The sequence below is a fragment of the Numida meleagris genome, chromosome 1 (genome assembly GCF_002078875.1).
Source record: "Numida meleagris isolate 19003 breed g44 Domestic line chromosome 1, NumMel1.0, whole genome shotgun sequence".
NCBI lineage: Eukaryota > Metazoa > Chordata > Aves > Galliformes > Numididae > Numida > Numida meleagris.
Window position 1 is genome coordinate 102,485,958 of NC_034409.1, and position 23,109 is coordinate 102,509,066.

Below are 23,109 nucleotides of genomic sequence, written 5' to 3' on the forward strand. Positions count from 1 at the left end.
AAGGGGGAAGGAAGAACAGAAAAAGCCACAATACCCCTAGTTCTTGCAGCGCTTTCAGTCACAGCATAATTATTGAACCTAGGGCCATTGCTGTGCTAGTTCATATTTCTTTCTCAGCCCTTCAGTACTCAAACCACAGTCAGAACCATTGCTTTGTAGCAGAGCTCAATATTCAGAAGGCCTGCAGCTGTATAATAAGCAGTTCAGGGATTTGGAATTATTCTAGTCATTAAAACACAATATTTAGATAAACAGTAAAAAGATGCAGATTGACTTCCCGCAGGGTAGGTTGCACAAATAATGTTTAAAAACACTACAGAACTGTAATTGCTAGATCAAAGGGCAAACTTGCCAGGCTGTAGGTCTGCAACTTCAAATACTGAAGAGATAATATGACCACCCCTATGTAAAGATTGGGAATTTTGCTGAAATTACACAGGGAGGACTTCCTCCACTTTACATCCAGATCTATACCATGTGCTGGATTCCAGCTCCAGGAATTCACACGGGCTCCTGGAGAACCTGTCATGCACTGGGGCCAGGCTCTTCCAGCCTGGGAACAATCGGGCAAGACAGGGACCCACCTTGTAGACCTACAACAGTCACGGAAAGGAGCCAAGGAGCCTTTCCTGTGTCAGCTGCCAACAACATAGCTGGAGAGGCCTTTCACCCACAGCGATGCTCCTGGCTCTGGCCCTGCCACAGCCAGGGGCACTGGGAGAGGGAGGGCTGAGGAGCAGGAGAGCCTGCCATCAGTCTATGTAAGCAGCCCTCTCCCAAACCCCAGCTCCACAGCAGGGTCCCCGTGAACACCGCAATGCAGGCATTCATGTAAATGTGACAACCAGCAAAGGACGCTGCTTCCCGCCAGCACTCAGTCCCACAACCTCCATATGTGGTGCTTTGAGAAAGTACAAAAACAAGAAAATGCCACCGTAGCTCTCATCAAAGAGCTGCATATCCTACAGCTTGAGCACCAGCAAAGAAATGTGTTCAGTGTGTTCCCTGCTTCAGGGAAGGGGAGCAAGCTTTCTGTAGATGGCACAGGAATCAGATGTGCTCTCCTGATTTTGCTCAACAGGCCTCTCAGGTGTGTCAATCAATGGCAAGTACACACACTAGAACTGACTTGGTAGGAAGATAAAAACAAAAGGAGAGAAACTTACCATAAATATCAGAGGACACATCAGACTTCTCTATTTGAATATGCTGTGTAATTTTCTGACAGATTTCTATTTCTTTGTAGAGCTGAACAGAAAAAAGATGCACAAAAATAAGTTACTATGGGAGAACACATTAACTGTAATCATATTGAACTGACTTCTTTCTCAGGAGGAGGGGGAAACAGACCATGGTCATTACTCATCAGACAGTTTTTCCCCATGTGTACAGAACATATTAGTTTTGTTGCTATGCTTGACTGTTAGAAACTAAAGAGAAATAAGTAGTACTTTGCTAGTCCCAACATAAAAGTAATAGTACATCTACTCACTCCATTAATACAATTTCGAGTGCACGAGAAAAAGAACTTCCATTCCTCCTCCTGTGTTTAATGGGAAGTTATAATTTACTGTTAAGTATGTATATTATTTACATTAAGACATTGCAGGAATTTGATTATTTTGTAGCACTAAAATTCTAAGTAGAGACTTTCCTTCTTAAAAACATTTCTCAATCATTAGAAGACTATGAGATTTTAAATGCAGTTCCTTTCTCACCTTTCACACATTTATGTTTATTTTTACCCAAGCCTTTGAAATCATCATTAACATCCTTCCTGGGAGAGCAGCACCAATTCACACCTCTGGGCAGCAACCCAGGCGTCCAAACACACTCATGCAATTCACTCTGCCTTTCAGGAGCTGAGCAGCCCCCCAGCTGCAGCCCTGTACTCTGCTTACACTGTCAGTAACAGGAATTACGCTTTTAAATCTTTTGCTTCGTGCTACTTACACTTGTATCCCAGCCCTGCTGCTCAGCTCCTAACAAATGAGGTGGTACTGGGGCCAGTCGCACCAACCCAGGTAGGGAAATTCCATTTTTCCAGAAATTTAGAGGCTCTGAACTGACATTTCTGGGAGTCAACCCTAACTTTCCCAAAGCCACACTGAAAGCCACGGTCTCATCACAAGTTTGAAGCTGTTTTTTCCATAGCACAGGTTAGAACTTCAATAACAAGCCATGCTTCCACCTCTGGAAAAACCACCTTTGGAAAAAATTATACTCATAAAAGAATGAGAGCTCACAGGTAAACATTAATTTTGTCTAAATGTGGGTAAGACTGTGTAAAAAAGCAACCACCATAATTAAGTGATGTTTTGAAATTAAGTGACATAGTGTTTGGACTGAAGCACTTAGTCCACTTCCTCAAAAAAGAAAAGTAACTCGTTAGGAAAGGTTTCTTTAATAAACACATAATTTTATCTCCTGCTTCTACCAACACTTCCTCATCTGTTTAATGCAAATATTAGGCACTATGGAACAGTTGGATACCCATTTAAGTGGTTGTGTACAGCAAGATAAATGTAAAATTCAATGAGGATGTCATGCTAGCAGTACTTTTAAAATGCAGCTTTCAAAGATAGAAATGTTCTATTCAGCACTTGAAAATGAGTCAAATGACATTCACAAAATCTCAACCAGATTTAAGTAAAGATTTTAAAAAGAAGAGAAGGAAAAAAACAAGCGAAAATTGCATTGTTTTCAGAACAAAAACTGTCTGAACTCCGCAGCCATTCCGAGGAGAATTTAGCATTCAAGGTCAGTGCTGCCCCCTCCATCCACTTCAAACCTTTTGCTGCCCCTGGTGCTTCTCATGGCAGCTTGGGGATATTTAACATTACTTTCATTTCCTCAAGCTCTTCACCTGCTTGCATTTCTTTCCTCTAACACTTTTGGTCCTGTCACAGTCCTTCTCAATGCCTCTAGCCTTGCCCCATCCTACCAGCGGGATTTTCAGAGGGGCCTCCAGTCTCCTCCTTCCACCTGAAAGCGCCATCAAAATCCTACCCAACGTAAGAAGTCTGGCACATCAAGCTCCAGCCCAAACATTCCAACACTTCCTTTTCAATCAAAGGTACTTAAACTGCTTGGTGTAGCACCTAATGCTAAATAGCTGTCCTCTAGCCCTTAGTAACACTTTTAACACGTAATAAACCAAGCACAGGAATTTTTGAAAGGCTGCATCAGAACACAAAGCATCACCACGAATGTTTTGGAATGGAATGGAACGTGGTTGTTTAATCTCAGTTTTGTACTTAAATACATGTGATATATTCTGCAAGAAAAAGGATTATCACCCTAAGAAATCACCTTTTCCACAGTGATGTATTTTAAAAGCATTTTAGTAAGGGGAAGATAGCTCTGGCAAGATGACATCAGCACTAGGCTGTTATAAACAGCTATTTGGGAGGCCACAGAAATAGAGCCATTACTTTTATCATATTGCAAGAGAATCATCTCATTTAACACTTGAATAAAAATAACTCACATTTTCTCGTGAAACAAGCACACAGGCACACACAAGCACACGCACAAATGCACACTGCTTTAACATTACAACATTAGGTACAATCCTATCTGTACTGTAATCTTTCAGCACACACATAGCGCTACTGACCGTAGAGTTTTGGTTTAATTTCAGTTTTCCTCAGAATAAACAATAACTGATGACTGTGTCAATCCTATATCCCCTTAATGTAAAAAAGTTAAAGCCCTTCCATGTGATGAAAGCCAAAATCTGTCTCCTCTGAGTCTTAATCTTTCACAGATACGTTTTACCTCCCACTTTTAGTACCTTCTCTGTATTTTTTTTAACTGTGATAATGGCAAACCACAGAAGTTCTTTAGTAAATGAACAAAAACATCCATAACCAGCAAAGTTTTACTTTTTATAAATAAAACAGCCACCAATAAAAAGGACTTTTAAAAGCTTTACAGCGTGCATGTGTAAAATCACAGAGTCAAAGCATGACACTAATTCTGTTTGGTCTATTTTTTTAATCTCTGATTTCAAAATTCCTTTGAAGTCTGCTTTTGAGATTCATGATATGAAGACTTCCAAATGAAGCAATTAGGAATGTATATTCTCACGCAGCTTTTTAACCTCAACGTTTACCTTCCCATTCAAAAAAAAAACAAACAAAAAAACCCACCAAAAGCAGCAACAACAACAAACAACATGCGCACTCACTCTCTCCCTTAAAAAAATCAAAGTGATTGGAACAGGAAGCACTGAGCTTTCAAGAGTGCGTCTTTAAAACAAACAAAGAAAATACAAACAAGAGGAAAAGGCAGCCTTAAGAGAAATTAAGCTTAAATGTACATCACAGTGACCTGCACCCATTAGCAGTGGCTGTTCCTTCTCTCTTCCACACAGACCCATATGTGCACAAACGTAAGCAGAGCACTAACTCTCTCCTCGAGATGAAATGTTTGGAGGGATTACCTTACTGCAGGCCAATTTGCAATGGCCTGCACAGCACCATAATTGCAAGTTAAAAAGCGTAACTGCATATTACAAATACCAAATGAACACTAATTAACAGCGTCCTACACAGTGTCATCTAATTTTGCTTAGTAGGTAGCATTACCAGTTCGTAGATATCCTCCTCTTGCTTTGGTACATAAAACTGCATCTGGTTTTCAATCAGGAATTTAAGACGCAGGTAGTGAGCAGAGTGATCCAGCTGGTGTGTCTGCAAGAAATGCAGAAGAGGCTTTGTAAGACAAGAGCAATGGCTCACATTATCTCTGATTAGAAAATCGCGTGACACTCAGAAGACAAAAAAGTGCCCCAGTACCATCTGTCATAAGAGACCCATGTTCTCCTAACTTTTCCTAACAAGAATCTGAACCTTCTCCTCTTCCCCAGAAGTAAGCGTTCAAGGGCAGTGCTACTACTCTGACCATCCTCTTCAATTCCGCTTATTTTGCAGTTCTGCTCCATCCCATGCTACTGCAGAAATCAGCAAACGCTATTAAAGCAAGGATTTGGAGCATACCTTTGTATACAAAGTGCATTTAAAATTGCAGGAAGGAAAACAAACGTTCTGCAAACAGAGAATAATGTGATAGGAAAGTTTTTTCTGTGGATTTTTTTTTGGTTGGTTGGTTGGTTATTTTTTTTTTAGCATCTTCATAATTTAGCAAGCATGCATAGCGTAGTAAATTTCAAGCAAGGTTATATAAAAAAAATATATATATATACACCCTGTACATTCAAAACAACTCAGGATAAGTCGGCTTCTAAAGGGTGAAAGAAGCTGAGAGTTCTATACTGGACTACATCCCAGTGGAAACAGGTCACACCATTTTAATGAATTAGTCATAATTAGCTGAGGATATGGCATTTGGTCTGGGAGATGTTAATGACCTTTTCTCAGCACGATTCATAAGTTCAATTTAAGCAGAGGTTAATGCAGTGTGTAATCAAAACACATTTTGAATGATGGTAAACACAAAGAACATCATTCAGAAGTTGCTTTCAAAGTTCATAAACTGTTGACTAAAGCTAGTGAAAAACCCAGAACTGATTCAGAAATACAGGAGGTAAATTCACCTCACTGTCACTTTAGAAATCCCATTATTATATGCTTTTATATGTCTGCCTTTTCATCTTTTATCAGCGAATTACCAACATTTCCGAGGTTGTACAAAAAAAACTGTGGCTCATCTGAAAATATATGGAAGAAGTCATTATTTCCTACTGGTTATGTGTTGGACTGCTGTTTTTTAAAGGCTCACTTATCCATCTCAAGCCAAGATGATGATACACCAAGACTCAATTGGCTGATGACACAGTACAGAATACGAGTAATGTACACCAAGTGACCTGTGGAGAAGATTGTGCCTTGATCTAGCAAACCCTTCCACAAGCATTCAGAGAACAGTGAATGTTTTGGAAGCTCTGGATTAGTCAATGAAACAAAATAGCGACCAATACAAAAATAAAGACAGATCTGTTGCTGTACTGTACACATTGCTGCATTCAGATACATCCAATTCAAAAAATGTATTGTCCTTACAAACTCAGTATCTGAAATGGAGTAAACTCTGCTGCAAACACCTAGTTAATTGAACAAGTAATACAAAATCTATCAAAAGACAAAATAAAAAGAACTGAATATAGGAGAGCCTCACACTCTCTCCCCTTTTCCTTTTTTGATACATGTTTTACAAGCTTTGCTCTTGGTTTACTAACCATTTCTCCTAGTAGTTTTTTCCCTAGTTTTCCTCTTATATGCACATCCATACAAACACTCCAGAAACTCAAGGGAAGCAGAATTGGTTGTAGCTGTCCAGAAATGACACATAGGAGTCCTACATTAGTTTCTGGCCAGATTAGCATGCTACCCCTAGACATAAACTGAAGAGCACCATGCACACATATTAAACAGAAACAGAGAGGAGACATAAAAACGCAGATAGCACAAATGAAAAGTTGAGCAAAAAGCCTGTGATAAGGCTCGCTGAAAGCCTGTGAAATGCTTGGGCCATTTAAAGTGGTTAATGGGGAAAAATTGCTACATGGAAAAACCATACTAGCAGAAAAATTAACCAGAATCATAGAATCATAGAATTATTAAGGTTGGAAAAGACCACTAAGATCATTTAGTCCAACCATCTAAAAAGGCAACCTAAGAGTCTGCTCCTACCACTAAACTGCATCTTCCACGGTCTTCTGTGCCTAAGATCTCGTATGTCTTCTGCATTTCATACAGCTTCAGGTACAGCCAAGAGAGAGCCACCCAGCAAATGCCAGGTCAGTTAGACTGAGGCTGTATCATTACATGTGATTTAACAAAGCCCAGGGGAGAGAGCCCCCTATGCAGCGCTGTGTATTTTTGTTACTTCCACCTCCAACCACCTTCCCATTGCAACGGACATCCAAAGAGACACTCCTCGGTGTGCCCAAGGGCTCATCAGAAGGCCAGCAGGAATAACAACCTGCTACACAGGGATGGACCCAGCCCAGGGCCTCGAGGTGCTTGGGAACAGAAAGGCCGCAGGCTGTACTCGCATCCTCCTGGCTCACACTGCTGCTCAACCCCTGCCCTGATACCATCTCAAAAGAGGAGCCTTCCCTGCAAGTGGGTGTCTTGATCTTCTATTCCCAGCGGTCCACGAAAGGGCTGCTGCTGGCTTTGATACAGGCACAGGAATGGATGTCGGTGCCCCTGGGCTCGCACGCACTGGTCTCCAAAGGGAGATTTGCTGGCGAGAAGATTATGCATGCCATTTGTGAGAGTAGGAGGGAGCCAACACAAAATGACAAATGCTGCACTGAGGCTCTGAGCCATTCCAGAGCAAGGCACTGCCCAAAGAGGCCACCGGATAAAACATTTGGAGGCACTCATTTTGCCCGAGAAACATCATCGGCTGTGGTGGATGCCATTCACCCACTGCAGCGCAATCCCCCCCGCGTCAAGAAATGTAAGTCATCACCATTAAGGCTGTGGTGGTGCAGCACACGAGCCATAACATTTAGTTAATTAAAATACGCATACTGCAGCAATGCCTTGTATACATCACAATTTTACATTAGTTAAACTCTTTCAGACAGAGGCACAATTGTCCACTGAAGCAAAAAGGGAAAGATCATCTTGAAGTGGAAACAGGCAGTCTGCCCTGCAAGCCATGCTCTTAACCCACTTTTTTTGTTGCTGGTCTAGCTGCATCCATATGCGGAGAGGTGGGAGCAGAAAGAGTGCAGCTCTAATGTTACTAATATCCTTTCGAGACCACCCAAAACACCTTCTAGTAGAGCAAATAAGCATCTTGGTTTATTTATTTCTCTCCTAATAACTCTGGCTATATCTGGACTAAATTAAGCAGCTAACCCAATTTAAAGCCCAACCTGACAGGTTTAACTGATGTGCTCTTGAAGAAGAATTTATACTTTAGGGTGGGAAACAATTCAACAAGCTCTGAGTGGTGCAGTGGGTCAGCACCCAATCTGAACTATTCATCCATTTTGGCACCCCTCTACTTAAAATGTGGACAGCACCTCCAGAGGACCACTCAGCCTGACCTGAGACACGTCCAAGACAGCTGGGTTCGTTCTTCCCCTCCGTGTCTTCTGCCTTAGCAAAAGACAGGACTTCCAAGAAAGGGTGTATTTTTTCAGCTTGGTGTGAGAGACTGAATTAGCACTGAAGTTACAACATCATGGAAACATGCTGCTGAGGCCACCATATTACTCCAGCTCCGCACTTGTGTGGCCCAAGTCTTTTTGGCTGGAAAACACCAGCTCAAAATCAAAGCAAGCCCACAGAGCATCAGACTTAAGTCAATCCTCAGAGAATCTGAGCACAGATCCAAAGACCTAGGGAAAATCCGCTTCTTGTCCCTTTCAAAAACATAAATAGTGAGAAAATAGAAGGTTTTTTGCATCTCGCTTTTTATCTCCTTCAGTCAAAAGACTAAATGCCATGTAGTCTTCTATGCTCAATTTTTGGTGTTATTCTCTCCATACTGCTTCTGCCTACATCCATATGTACCGTGTGTGCTTCTACTCAATTTTAAGACATCATTACGCAAATTTTAGTAATACATACATACACGTTCACACCGATAGCTATTACCCATAGGAAACAATTTAATGCGTATACACCGAGTTCTCCTGCCTTCCAAGTGATGCTATTAGTTAAATCTTAGGAGAAATCTTTGAGAAACCACTTTAAAATATGCTTTAGACTCAACTCCCACCAATCTTGAATCATAAAAGTGTCACAAAGCAGCATCCAAAACCTAACTCGCTGTATAATAACAAGCAGCAATGTTAGTATAAGAACACATTTTCTGCAATGACTTGAGTGCACTTAATGTTCTCCGATAGAATAATCAAGCTCAGGTTAATAGCACAGATAGACTTAACCGCATCTACGAACATGAAGAGGCTTAAATGAAATGTAGATCTTGAAATGTTTACTATACCAGAACTTGACTGGTTCTCAGATGGCAGATGGCAAACTGATGTGAAATGATGTGGATCAGATATTAAAAGGGGAAAAATGAGCTGAATGCAAGAGACAGAAGAAAGAGATTGATTATTAAATGCGATAGAAAAGAAGGCATCCATCAGTGCTTTCCAGACTGAAAACTCTGACAGAAAGGAAAGAAACAGATAAGAAACAGTTCTTCAAAAAAGCAAACACTCACCCACCTCCCCATCTCCTTATACAACAACACCCACCAGAATCAAAAAGACAGCGAGAAACCACATCTTCAACAGGACAACACTGAAACCAATGGAGCTACACCAATTTACTCCAGCTAAGGATGTGGTCCACTGAGTTAATCACTCTTACCCAATGGAAAATAGAAGTCCTAAAAATAAATCATTACTAATAATGTGTCATCCAGCTTCCCTGTTATGTCTCTCCCTGAAAATGTCATCTTTTCCCAAATACAACGAGGAGCTTTCACAAGCTGTAGCCACCTTTAACAGTGCACCTGGCAGAGAGATGAGCACACTGTATCATTATTCCAAACAAATGCCTTTCTCTCACCCTCCTTCTCTTTGGAAGCACATGCAACATGTTCTAAAAGTCCCCCAAGTTAAGCTCCTGATAGCAATACATGTTTTCTTTTCTTTTGCTGTTGTTGTTGTATAAAAGAGGACTCATTTTTCAGAGCAGCACGTGACATGAGTTGGGTCTAGATTGCAGTCAGCTGGTTAGTGGAAAACATACATTTATGCGGATGCCAGAACTGAAAGCATGTATTTAATTTGTCAAAGCTTTAAATTTCTCTGCTGAGATGCAACTGTTTTAAATGCCCAAATGGCTCTGATATTTCATCTGGCAAAGAAATCCAGGTGGTTTTTCTGCAGATGAAAGCTCTCCTCTCCCTTCCCTCCCACCACCTACACAAGTCAAGTTTGTCTCTGCAATGCAGGCAGCAAACAGCGGTACCTTCTCCTACTCCTGGCACTCCTGTTTTCTCTCTCATGCCAGTCAGAAGGGAGTAAAGCGGCAGGGGGAAGGAAAGAGGAATGGCACCTGGAGACAGGGCAATCTGACACGTGGGAACAAGTGGGATTGTCCATCTGGCAGTGGACGGAACAGGTGATGGGAAGGCTTGGAGACTGGGTGTAGTGAAAGGAAGCAAGCTGGGGAACAAGGGTAGGGGAGAGAGAAGGGTCCTGCACACAGCTTGGCCTTCAGTGGAGGGACAGCAGGTGGGTGGGCAGGTGAGAGACATCAGAAGGTATGAAGGCACTTAGAGACTCATGCAAAGGGGCCAGAGTGGAAAGGGCAAAAATCAACCAGCCTTCCCATGGCAAGTTTAACTCCAACTGCAAGAACTTTTCTTGTGTGGCACCAGCATGATTTTCCTAAATAATTCAGTGTAATTCACATTTTTCATCTAACATACAGCTGATCACTCAAACACAGTCCAGTCTGAGTACTGGCATAGGAGAAAATCACTACGAGGTTCAACCGAAAGGGCTGAACTGAAAGGGCTCAGGGTTGCAGACATTTGCCCCGCTCCAGGGCACACTGGCAGCCTTTACCTTGCAAATCATCTCCAGCACATCTCGAGTGGTGTCCCCGGGGCGGATGACCGTCAGAGCAGGCTGGTTGTTTGGCAGACAGAACCAAGACGGCGTAAAGTACTCATGAACCCAAATATCACAGTCGGGATTGTGCTGATGGACGCTGCTCAGTGCCACTTCTTTTTCCCTCTAAGCAGACAAAATCCATTATGACTAGAGGAGCCAAGTAAGATCTTCTTCACCATGTAAGGAACATTACATGCTGTATGAAAAAAGCCCTCTTATAGTAAAGACATTTTATTCACAAACCTAGACTGAGGGCTTGCCTGGACTGGAAAACTTTGCAGTTTTACCTGAGCAATGTAAAGCGTGCCTCCCCAAGCCACCCACACAGCTAAACTGGCGCAATGTGTGTATCCTGGGATTTCACCCTATGGCTATTCAGAATGCTAGGAATGCAACAAAAAATGAGAGTGATAAAAAGAGTTTTAAAATTAAAACTTGAATGCACTTCATCTCCCAGTAAACCAATCCAAGGCCAATAAAACTGATGTGTTACATTTCCTACATCCAGAAATGGCAAAGTAGCAAATCTTAGCACTTATTTTGAATTTCCTGTCTATTGTACATCCAAGTTAGACTATAAGCTATAAATCTCCATGAGGTGATGGGGCTGCAAAATTCCCATTTGCTACAAGTGGGCTCACGCAGCTAAATCCATATTCACTACATGAAGAATGTGCCCCTTAGCACTGTCTTAATGCTGTTTTATAGCTGGCTTTCTCTGGGGAAAACGAAAGCAGTTGTAATTGTTTCTGCAAATGCAAAAGCTTGCAGAAGCACATGAAAACAAAACTGAGAAACCCTGTGCTTCATAGCTGCAGTAACCCTAAATTATGAAAACCCCATATGGCTACCACCACAATGAGCCATTTCCCGGACCCACCAATGTCTGCTCCTCCTGCAGGCAGGCACCTCCCTGGTGTGCAGTGCTCGTACCCTTCTGGGTCTGGCACCCCCTCTGTGCTCAGGATGCCACGTACTGCGAACAATTTTGACCACGAGCAATCAGCTCAGACAGACTGCGGAGCAGCCACCAGCCCTACAGCACGCAGAGGCTGCTCTCTGCTCCTCTCCCAGGGGCTTTGTGTCTCCTTGCGTACCAAAGCCAGCGCTGCATTTAAGCTGTGAATGGGAAGGAGGCAGCTGGAGAGCCGGTGCTTTTTACCTTGCCGTCCGGGACCGTATCGTCAAAGATTCCTTCGAGAGATTTCTTTACTGAATCGACTCCTTCGCCGAACACCTGAGGAACAGAGCAACTCCCATTTAAAACACGAGCGTACATCTGCACTCTGTGCAGGACAGACTAGAGCCTGACATGACTGATCTGCTGCAAAGGTTGGGGATGAACAGCGTTACGTAATACTCAGCATAGAAATCAAACTAAAAAATAAAAACATTCATCTCGAAAACACAGAAAGTGAAAATATCAGCTTGTTAGAAAAGATGGGGAGCACCGGGCAAGCTGGTGACTGGGCACCACACTGAAAGATCAGATGTCAGCTCTGTTTAGTGCTCTGTCACTGGCTTATACTGCAGAGCTAGACACCTTTTATCTCCTTTTGTGCTCAGCTGGGGGGCTGCACCACACTGTACCAGACAGGCACCAGACAAAACACACCTGCAAAACACAGCCTGCCCTGTGCACAGCTCTAAATTACCTGGCAGCTGAGTGTAGGGGGGAAAAACAAGATTGTTACTGCAACAGAAGCTTAAGCTTAAAACTGGAAAGCTGAAGTTTTATAGCTTTGCATCACCACAGGTTTATGATCAAGTTGCTGGGTTTGACTGTTAACTATACTGCACCTAAAATGAAGCCGGAAAAAGTCACTCCACTTTAAGAATTTAAGAGTTTACTGCTTCAACTCTGCAAATAACTGCATGTTACTACGTAAGAGCAAGGGAAATGCATTCAGCCATTACATTCCAGTACTTTCTCAAAATTTCACTTTGACTTTCTCCAGCGTGATTGTTCTTTAACCCAGAACAAAATCCCTCTTCATGCCTGGGAGTAATGGAGGAGTTATGGGGGTGAGGATGGGGACGGGGAGGAAGCATGAAGAATGCATTTATCCCCACCAAAAGAAAAAAAAAGTATGAGTTCAGGAAAAACACAGCACTGAGGACACAGCACAGGCAGGATCTAGCAAGGGATTGTGCTTGATGTGGGGAAAATAAATACAAAACAGCATGGATGCCTCAGCACCAGCGCAAAGAATTGAGAATGTGCTCACAGAGCATCTGGTGCTTCCCAGCAAAACCCAGAGCTCTTGTTCTGGCACTACATACTAGGTGAACTCCTAATGTCTCATTAAAAACAAAGCTAAACAATTTTCCAGCATTAATCCCCTGCTCAACAAAACAAACACCCACTGCTGCCTTGAAAGAAGGAAGAAGTAATCACAGCGCACAGAACAAAACGTGTCCCAAGCCTTTCCCCCACCTCAAAAAGTGAAAGAAGAGAAGAAAAGCCCACATTTCCTGCAATTAGATGAGGTATGGCTCTCAAAAATTGAAAGCTGTAATTAGGGATGTTTGGAAAGAATAAAAGGGAAGTACCTTCCTACCACACCGAAACATATTTTCTGGAAACATCTGAGGAGTGAAAGGTTTCAGCTTTCGGTTTTTAAAAATTCAAAGCAAAACAGTGACTGACTCTCCTAAATACAAAGTTTTTGTTACTTCAGAAAGTTTTCCCCAAACTTAGCTACATTTAAAATATTTTACAAACCCACAGTTTTAATTTAAGGAAAGAAGGAAGTCTCCGTTCTTCTCTTTTTTTTTTCTTTTTTTCCTTTTTTTTTTTTAGCAAAACTATCTTTCTGTTTTATTGTTGCCTCATGGTTGAGTTTTGGGGAAGTATCTCTGGCAAAAGCAGAAGCAGCAAAAATGCAGCAGTAGTAATGCAACCTAATCAGCAAAGAAGGGTACAAACTCCAAATTGCACTTCAGGATGCTTCGGTACACTTATCTGTAATTAGTCACTGATTTTTGAAGAGGATGTGGAATGTGACAGCTACATGCCATGAAAAATTAAGCAGACAAGTTTTAGGTTGGATGTGTAAGTGCTTGGTGTGACTCTTTGGATGAGCTACATTGTGCACGCTAACAAGTCAGCTTGAAACCAACCGTGTCACAAACTCCCACACGCTTACCTGATTAATGCTTGGCCTCCCTTGCTTTTTCTTCGAGGTAGTATCCAGCCCCCAGAGAGAAGAAAACCTGCTTCTCCGTTTACTGGCAGATCTGGACATGGCTTGCGTCCTTCTCCGCACACCGGACTCCCCTGTGCGAGCCGCCACCTGTCAGTGCCACATGGTTTCACAATCAAAGGTTGCAGCATCCCACCGCACCACCGCTTACATAATCTAACAGTGGAATATCCTTACAAAAACGGCAAAGGCTCTAATAACAATGCATGCTCACAACAGGGACAGTCTTGCTGCTGCCAGGCTACCTCCATCTCACTGCAATTTAACTCATTTCTTCCAACGTCAAGAATTAAAAATTATTAGGGACGGTACCACACGTTTTTTGGCATTCAGTTTGAGGTGTTTTAAAGCAGCTTTCTCATTCCAGAGCCAAGCATCAATGCCAATGAAAGCGTTCTGAGTTTGTTTGGTTTTTTTTTCATTTTATTTTCTAAGGAGGTTTCAAAACTGGACACACAAAGCCTTCAGAGGGCGGTGAGGCGCTGGCACAGGCTGCCCAGAGAAGCTGTGGTGCCCATCCCTGGAGGCGCTCAAGGCCAGGTTGGATGGGGCCCTGGGCAGCCTGAGCTGCTGGGGGCAGCCCTGCCCATGGCAGCGGGTTGGAGCCCAGTGATCTTTAAGGTCCCTTCCAACTCAAACCATTCTGTGATTCCATGATTCTAGGAAAGCCTGAGATTTCAAAACTTAACTGCTTCTTACGAAAACCTTGGTCTTTCTCTTTTCTCCTTCCTGTGAAAGCACTCTGGGCATCCTGGAACTGACTCATAACTTTTACAAGGCCGGATAAAGGCTTGCAAATAGGTCACAGTGTTTAAAACCTACACTTCCTTAAAGATACACAACATCTGAAAGAGTCAGCAAAGCACGAGAAAAAAAGTGAGCTGAAATGATCCTTCCAATTAAAGCAGTGTTATCTGCTCAGACACTTGAAAAACGGACCAAAGCAACTCCTTCAGAGTGGATAGCTATGTGCTTTTACTGAGACCAAATATTTGGGGAGCGCTATCCAAATAAGGAAGCTCTGGTAGAAATTACTGCAAGCTTAGTCAGAGGCGCTGTGTTTAGGCCAAAGTTTAAGCAGATTTCCCATCCAGAGGTGGAATCAGGACAGCAAGCTCCTCTCTTGTGAAAAAGGGAGGGGTAGGAGATGGCAGGTACAAACGGTAGCAAAAGGCGAAGCTAGACAGACAGACAGACCTACCCTGCAGACTTGGCCAGGCACTTCCTGGAACGCCTTTGTACTCCATTCCCACACCCAAAACTTACAAAATGCGACAACCCCAGCTGGAACAGCCAAACCTCTGAGTGATGCCCCAAGCTAAGGAGCTGAGAAACTGGTTGTTTGGGTGCAGCAGATAGAAAACCCTATAGAAAGACGGGAATAACAGAAAGCTGGCTTGTGTACCTAGGGAACCGTCACTGTGTGAGTAATGGTGATTCTTGGTCGGGAACATTGAGAAATCAAGGAAAAGGAGAACTTGAAATAACAGCTTCTTGACTTCCACAGGCTGGCCTCGTGAGACATTTCTTAGCTGTACCTAGGACACTGTGCAGGAAGACTTCTGCCCGTTCTCTGCCTAACACAGTGAGGAACATCAAGTGAGCCAGGGATGCTGTGCTATCACCATGCAGCATCCAGATGGAGCCTGAGACTCACTGCACCACATCCACGCTACCAAGGGCAAAGGGGGACATGAGATTCTGCTTAAAGTAAAAGCGAGCACGTGTCTTTTCCAACACAACATATTCAAAACATTTTTTTTTTCAGTTGGCTCTCAAGAGACACCAGCATGAAGAAGCAGATTGTTTTTCAGGCTAACACTCAGCGCTTTGCTAAATGCAAAAAAATAAGCACAAATGTAAATTACAGCCCACCACTTAAAAAAAAAATACATAAATTCACCAGCAATTAACAAGATGATGACGCTAATCTTTTCATGTATAAAAGAATAAAACGCCCCTGACTGAATTACAGCTCTGGCTTCAATTGAAGGGTACAACTGACGTCTACAAGACAACAGTGGAGTTCAGCTCTTTCTATGGAGCTCCAGGAGCCCAAGACGAAACTACAGGATTATGATTGAAATTCATTAAAAAACCCACCATTTTACAATGCATTTCCCTGTATTTTTAAAAGCTGGGTTGTTACGTTATTTACATTTAAACAACCATTTTAAATATGTCACACCATAAATAACAGAGAAAAACATTTCCCCTTCCATGCGGAGCATCAGGTGTTGATCACTAGAGACAGGATATTAGACTAATTGGTCAGTAGCTTCATCCATATGGTAGAAAGCAAGCCATACCCAAGACAGTCTAAGCCAACACGTGCTGAGAGCCTCAGAAAGACTCTCATTGACCTCACAGGATTTTTGGATCAAGCCCATGAACACGGACATCAGAGATGAGCCTGCTCTTTGTGACAGGAAGTCCTGTTTCTAGAAAGCATGTTTAGTGTGCAGAGCTGGAAATTAAACATGGTTCTTCCACTTTCATAACATCATGGCTTGCAAACATCCACTTACATCCAGGACATGTATATCTTTCAGGAAGCAGAACAGTCTGCATGCTAAGGTAAGGGCTCACCCCACAGATACAGACTGCTTAGTCAACGTGATTTTTGTAATGGGCACGTGAAGAGATTTTCAGGTTGGCAAGGATGACCTCTGGCCTCTGTCCAAACTTACCAGTGCATGGAACGAAGAGACTGAAAAGATTCCAAGGCGACCCATTGCAACTTTAGTTGGACGGCTGGCAAAAGCAAGCAGTCTTTTAGGGTTTGGGAGCTCCCCTCCTTGGAGACTAGCCAAGTAACAGCGGTACCGAAATAGATCCATCTGGAACTGTTCAAGATTTTGTTCCCAAACAAAAATCTGTACACAGAAAAGATCGAGTGAGATGCAGCAGAAGTGGAGAGAAGAAGAACAGAGCAGTAAATATCTTGAACACTGTCCACTGTTCCCAGCAAAATATATTTTTCACCAATGCTGATCTCATTTTCAAAGAATAGAAACCTCGATTCACTCTTCCCTACACTCTTAATCCCAAAAAAGATAGAAAACAATTTTTAAGAACTTTTCATTAGATGTAAAACATTTTTTTCAGTGTTCAAGGCAGAAGTCTTCTCCTGGGACAACCGCCCCTTTGATACAATGCTAATTAATAGCATTAACATTCCATTTTTAATTTTCTTTGTATTCCAGGATTCTTTACTGAGCATTCCCTTAAGAGGCTTCTTTCATGCATCAAGGGCATCTAAGAAACAAGAATACCAAAAAACACCCAGTTTCACAAACAGAGTGCCCCAAAACAGCAGCACTGCTGTAAGCACAAATGGAGCTCTCTATACTTGAAAAAGTGTAGTACACTGGGAATAATTAATCTTATCAGTGGAAGAGCACTGTAATCAGCCTATGTGAGGAATTAAATAATTCAAATTGCTGATAGGAAACAGTTTCAGAGTGTTTAGAAAAACTCCCTTACGTCAAAGGAGAGACTGCTTTGCCCTCTCACTGTGACTGACAGCCTTTGAGTGGAGCCCTTTGAACAGCAGCGAGCATCTCCTCGCTCTCTCAGCTCTTCCCACAAGTTTCTAGAGGTACGAAATCCCTTCAGCTTAGCGCATTATGGCCCCGGCCACTCCCTACAGTTTGCATCACGAGCACATTTGGCAGCCATGGTAAAAGAGCTACAAACTAATGAAGCAGGCACCATATGTTAGTTTCCTAAAATACGGTGCCGCTGCAACAGTGGGAGAGACATCTGCTCTAGGCTCTCTGCTTCTCAAATGCAACTGCATTGTCCACTTAAAGTCAAAAAGACTGGTCCCAAAGGGCGGTGAGGGTTTCAGCCATGAGGTCACGGCAGATCCTTGTAACTAGGAGAAACCGGAGATGGCTTCTTCATCCCATCTGCTGGTTCAAGAACCAGCCTCTTCTATGCTGAAGACAATGGTGGCATCAGGATTTGCTGGTCTACAACCAGCTCTTCCCTACAACATCCCGCTGCCTCTTCCCTACATTCTGGTAGCCTCTTCGCTCCCCTAAAGCTTTCACTAATCTCCGTGCAAAATCCCTTGCATGAAGGCTAAGAGGAGAGAGCCCGTGCTGTAGCTTAGAGCCTGTTGGGTGGATAAAGGGCGCAACCGGGGCAGTCAGCGCCACTCTCCTGCCAACATGCATCCTATCTTCTCAGGGGAGCTCTGCCAGCACGCACATGCAGCAGAGTGGGAACAGACAGACTAAGCTGAAGAAGGCCTTAAACATTTGCTAGGGGGCTATTTCACATAAGCAAGCAAGATTACTTGATCCAGTATGGTCTTCTTCTTCTTGGAGTCTGTTACAGAGGACAGCTGCATTTCACCCATTTTCTTCATCTTCTCATCCATATCGATCTTCTGCTCCAGCTTTTTTATCTCTGTTTTCAGGAGCTTGACAGTGTCCTCTTTGTGATGCTGCCTTGCAACTGCAGTTGCACAAGCTGAATGGATTGCAGTGATCCAGTTCTCAAGTTCAGTCTGGCTAGAGGTCTGAAGAGAGGGAAAGAGGAGAAAAGAAGTCAACATCCTTTTTAAAACTGATTGGAGATTAACGAACGTAATTCCAAGGAGTTTTGTTTCCCTTTGATCGTGGGAATCAAAGCCTTAAATCCACTTATGAGAGAAGTAATAAAAAAACATCATTCTTAATCAGGCCATTTTTAGCACAGCACTAGGCATTCAGCACCTAAAATTCCACATATATCTGTGTTTTGCAGCTGTACAGTGTTTCCCAGTAAGTTCTTCCGAATTATGTTCCTCGTTCAATACAATGTTGCCAGAATTTGTAGCTCATCATTTAATGACATTTTCTAAACTCTCAGTTCCCCAAGGCAAATAATGCAGTAGCCTCTGTGCTGTTCGCAGTATGGAGAGCTTTTCCGGAATACAACAGTTAATAATAAATTAACGACATAAAACCTGACCATGATATCTATTACTAGCTATATTATGATGCAGACGAAGCTTTCCACTTCTGAAGAGCCCAAAGCACTCTGAAGATTACCCTATTACTATTAAAGAAAAGCTCATCCTAATTTTTATGTCTCTGGCACTGTCACTTCCCAAGCTTGTATAGGAGGACAGTTTGGGAAAAAGGGGAAGTATCAGGCTGGGGCAAGGGACATCAGTATGTTTTTCTGGAAGGGTGCATTTCTGATTAGAGGCTTTTGACACTGAAAAAAAATACTTCAAAGCATTCCTTTTCCAGACTGTCAAAATAAAACATAAATCTTCTCGGTCTTCTTACTAAACCTCACTCCTTTTTACAGTACATTGTAAAACAAAATTTACAGCCAACTCAGGGTTGCAGCGGACTTGCTCTGAGTGCCAGCCTTTAGCAGTAATCACGCTGGTATTTGGCTCATGGTTGAAAAGGTAGCAAGGTGCCAAACCACCTTGTTCTCATTAAATTTTCTGATGATACCTGCTTTATAAATAGACAGCACTGTATGACTTCTCCAGTTGCCAGCAAAGATGAAGAAGGTCACCCTACTGCTCTACTTGCAGTCACAAGTAACAGCTAAGGCTGTGGCTTCCTGAAGCCAAAGAAAGATTCCCATAGAAGCACAACTCTGGAAATCACTCAGGTACAGACCAGATTTCAGGTCAGTGCTCCCAAAATTTCTATGGGACTGAAGTAGGTGAAGCACACGTGTCCCAGAATGACATCACCTTCATTAGCTCAGGTTAGGAGTCCTAAGTAAAAGACAGGGTCTACAACAAAAAAGATCGCTCTTCTACTATTGTTTTTTATGTCTTCAGTAGGCACTGTACAAAGTAGATTGCTAAAATTGGGCAGGTTCCTCATCCAGGTAGTACTACTAACAGGCCCTCATTCATAGATGCAGGCTTGCAATGTCTTATTGTTACTGCAGAATTCCTCCTGGCTGAGGAATTTCTGCTGAAAGTAGAGAAACTGCAGAATGGGATTCACTTTGCCCTCACCAGGTGGTGAAACCTACCACCTCCTATAGGGGAGGGTACCACTGGACTTGTAATGAGATGTTATGTTTTGTTAATTCCTATGAAATCATAGTAGCAAGAAGTCATCATTTTATTTTATTCAATTTTAAAACATTATCCGTATGCTATTAGATTATCTCAGTTTTCATCTGGGCTTCTGGGGAAGAGTTAAAAAAGAAAAGGAATCTGGAAAGGATTTTAAGAGTTCAAGATCCTTCTGGTAGAGAACCAGGCACAGGGAGTCACTCTGCTTCTCAGCGGAAAAGACCACATAAACAAGCTGCAAACATCTGATACATAAGTATGTGGTGTCACAAGTTGCTCTGAGCTCCTGGAAAATACATGTGACATCTGCAAGTAATGGATTTGTGTAGGCATGATAAGAACTGACTGAGCAAGGAATTATAACGTAGGAGGTATGTGATGTCTCTAAGTGCAATGCAGTGGGAAGGCTTCTTACAAGATGTCCAATATCTGTACGCATCACAAAGTAACCCTATTTTTTCTCCCTAAGTATGCAGTCTCCATAGGACTGAAAATAGTCTTACTTAAGTCTGTGGTGTCTTCTCAACAAAATCACTACTACAGCAATGTCTTATGTGGAGATGTGTATGTATGACATTAGTGGTTAAGTAACGCCTAACTTGATCAGCCATACACATACTTTGGCTGCTCTGCACGCAGCATTGCAAGTCCGACAGCACAGTCACTCGTGCTTTGTTTCCACCACTATGGCTGATCTCCCCAAATCTATCCCCTCTTTCTCTTCTGCTTCTGCTTCATTAGAGTTGCATGAGTTCTCTGACAGAGGGGACACGTCAAGTAAGAATTCCTACTGCCACAAGGCAATAGAAATTATTGCTTTTCATTTGAAAAGGCTCGCTTTTGCTCTTTACTACAAAGTTACATGAAAATCTACCCATGACATAATGACACAGGGTTTTTAATGAATAACGCCCTATGTTATCACAAAAGAAATGTGCTGCATGTGACCTTTTCACTATTTTGCATCTACTGGCATTAATTTTATGAGAATTAAGGTTTTTCCTTAGAAAACTGAAAGGAAAATAATTTGTATTAGTAGACCAGGAGGAGGTGGTGCTTGATGGTCTTTCAAATACATGCTGAGACCACAAGCACCATGCTTTCCTCCCAGATGAAGCTCTCCAGGTGGCAAAATACATTTACCCTCTTCAAGAAAGGCATGAAATAGAAGGGGAGCAGTGCAGTATTCCACCCTGAAGTGAAGAAAAAAATCAAACTGAGGCAGCAGAGAAGAAAAAAATCTGTTGTTTTAAGTGTGCAGTCAGATAGTCAATCTCTTCAAGATGTAAGCCAGCACCACCTTTGAGTCAGCAAAGTTGTTTTATTTTGCACTAGTTTGAGAATCTAGCCACTTGTTTAGGACAGCAGAGAGGACCTACAGTATAATTATGAAGACTTGCTCTGGAGTATTAGGGGGTGGGTTATGACAGAGTAATGAATACACTGTTGCTGGAAAGGGAAATGAAACATATAAATAAGAGATACCTCCACTTAAGAGAACTGAATCCAAAGAGCAGAAAATGGCACCACCTCAAGGTCAGTTGGTACTTACAACTAAGAGGATCACACTTTGACTAGTGACAAATTGTGATAAGAAACTGGAATGTCTCCCCAAAAAATCACCCAAGGAAGCAGTAGTTATCAAAAAGATGAAATATCTTTTAGTGAAATACATCAACTAATGCTTGGTCTTTGATATAAGTTCTGGATATTTACTTTATGAAATTCAGACATTTCTATTTTCTAATTTAAAAAATAGAAACGATAACCCTGTTTAGTGTACTGTGAAACAACAGCACAATTTTGACTGATACCTGGATTCTGCACAGCCATCAGAAATGAAAAATGCATCATGAGTTTCAAGGACTTGGTCATGTAAACCCCTTGAGCCTCCCCACAAGGTCCTACCTTTGATATACACCTCTTTCAAGACACAGAGAAGTGTCACAGCACAGTTAAGGCACTGTTCTGTCCCCTGTCTAGTAACTGGCCTGGTCTGTACATATGTACATGTAACGACATTGCCAAACAATGCAAAATTTGTAGTTTTAACAGGGATGTCAAAATTTTTCTTAATTCTTAATTTGCACCAACCATCTACACAAAGAGGATCCTATCAGGCAATAAAAACAATAGATTTGACAGAGATTCACATGTGGTGTTGGGTCTCTTGAGTGGTCTTTACAAAATATATCGTGTCCTTCCTCTTGCACTGCCAGAGGAAAACCTCAAACCTACTAGATTCCGCAGGATTTTTCCATTGATTTGAACCAGAGCTAAAATTCCCTCCTTTGTTGGTGGAATGAAAAAGAGAACAAATCTGTAAAACCTTCAGCCCAAACAAACCTGAAAGAGGAAAGCGTCCCCAAGGGAATTGCTGAGACAGAAAACAAAGTCCTTCTTGGGGTGTTCAGGCACCGCTTGCACTATGCTGTTTTCCACCCAGACGGCGTGCTTTGGGATGCTGTTGTGGTCAATGCCAGATCGGCCGTCAGTCTCATAAAAAAACAACGTGCATCCTAAAAGAGAGAATCAGATATTAGCAAGCAACACATTTAAATGCAACAGCCACCCTGCATCTATTCAGAGCTAAAACTTGGGACTGTAAATCATCCATCAAACTGTCACAGGGGTGAGAGAGAATTTGCCAGGGCTTGTTTAGGTTTTCAGCCCCGTGGCAGACAGTGCTAGCAGTGGCCCAGCCGGCCCCACACACCTCCAGCCGCACAGCACACCCAGCTGTATCCCAGCAGAGCCATTTGGTTCATCCTGCGACTGCTTAAACAGCTGCAGGCATGAACAGAGAAGGTCACAGGCGGCAAAACACAGCCCTGGATGAGACCCATCATTATAAATCCCTGTGGGGGAGTTCTCCAGAGCCACCCACTCCTGCCAAGGGAACCAAAAGGAAGATGCAAGCCTGAGAGCACAGTCCCTCAGGCAGTGGCAGCCAGCTGTGAGCTGGCCCTGCCAGCCCTGCCAAGCAGCCGAGAGCCCGCGGCACACCTCGGCCTAAGCCTCCGGCCGCTGCTGGCTACTGCAGTCCCTCCAAGGCAAAGTTCAGGCTGCTTAATTACTGCATGCAGATGAATAACTGGAAGAAAAACGGACTGGAATGAGCTGTGCTCTCTGAAAGACTGATGTACACACACACAAAAAAAATCCTTATTCCACTGTAACATTTCAGCTGTGACTCATGATGCTATGGACAAAAACAAAAATGCATTTTAGCTGATGACGGCAAAGAACCTGCTGGTTTTACAAAATAATCATTACAATTCTCTGGG

The 23,109-nt window shown here is 42.6% G+C and overlaps 1 protein-coding gene across 10 annotated transcripts in view; it reads right to left on the bottom strand.

Moving 5' to 3' along the window:
• The window catches only part of TIAM1 (T-cell lymphoma invasion and metastasis 1), a 146,394-nt gene that overhangs the window by 43,374 nt on the left and 79,911 nt on the right, over positions 1-23,109 (bottom strand). For all 10 annotated transcript variants that reach the window (XM_021404132.1, XM_021404143.1, XM_021404124.1 and 7 more), the window contains 8 exons: positions 22,169-22,341; positions 18,080-18,304; positions 16,464-16,649; positions 13,717-13,863; positions 11,730-11,804; positions 10,520-10,690; positions 4,593-4,697; positions 1,167-1,248 (listed from right to left, as the gene is read on the bottom strand). In XM_021404132.1, the coding sequence (XP_021259807.1) occupies positions 1,167-1,248; positions 4,593-4,697; positions 10,520-10,690; positions 11,730-11,804; positions 13,717-13,863; positions 16,464-16,649; positions 18,080-18,304; positions 22,169-22,341 (1,164 nt within the window). The remainder of the gene's footprint in view (positions 1-1,166; positions 1,249-4,592; positions 4,698-10,519; positions 10,691-11,729; positions 11,805-13,716; positions 13,864-16,463; positions 16,650-18,079; positions 18,305-22,168; positions 22,342-23,109) is intronic.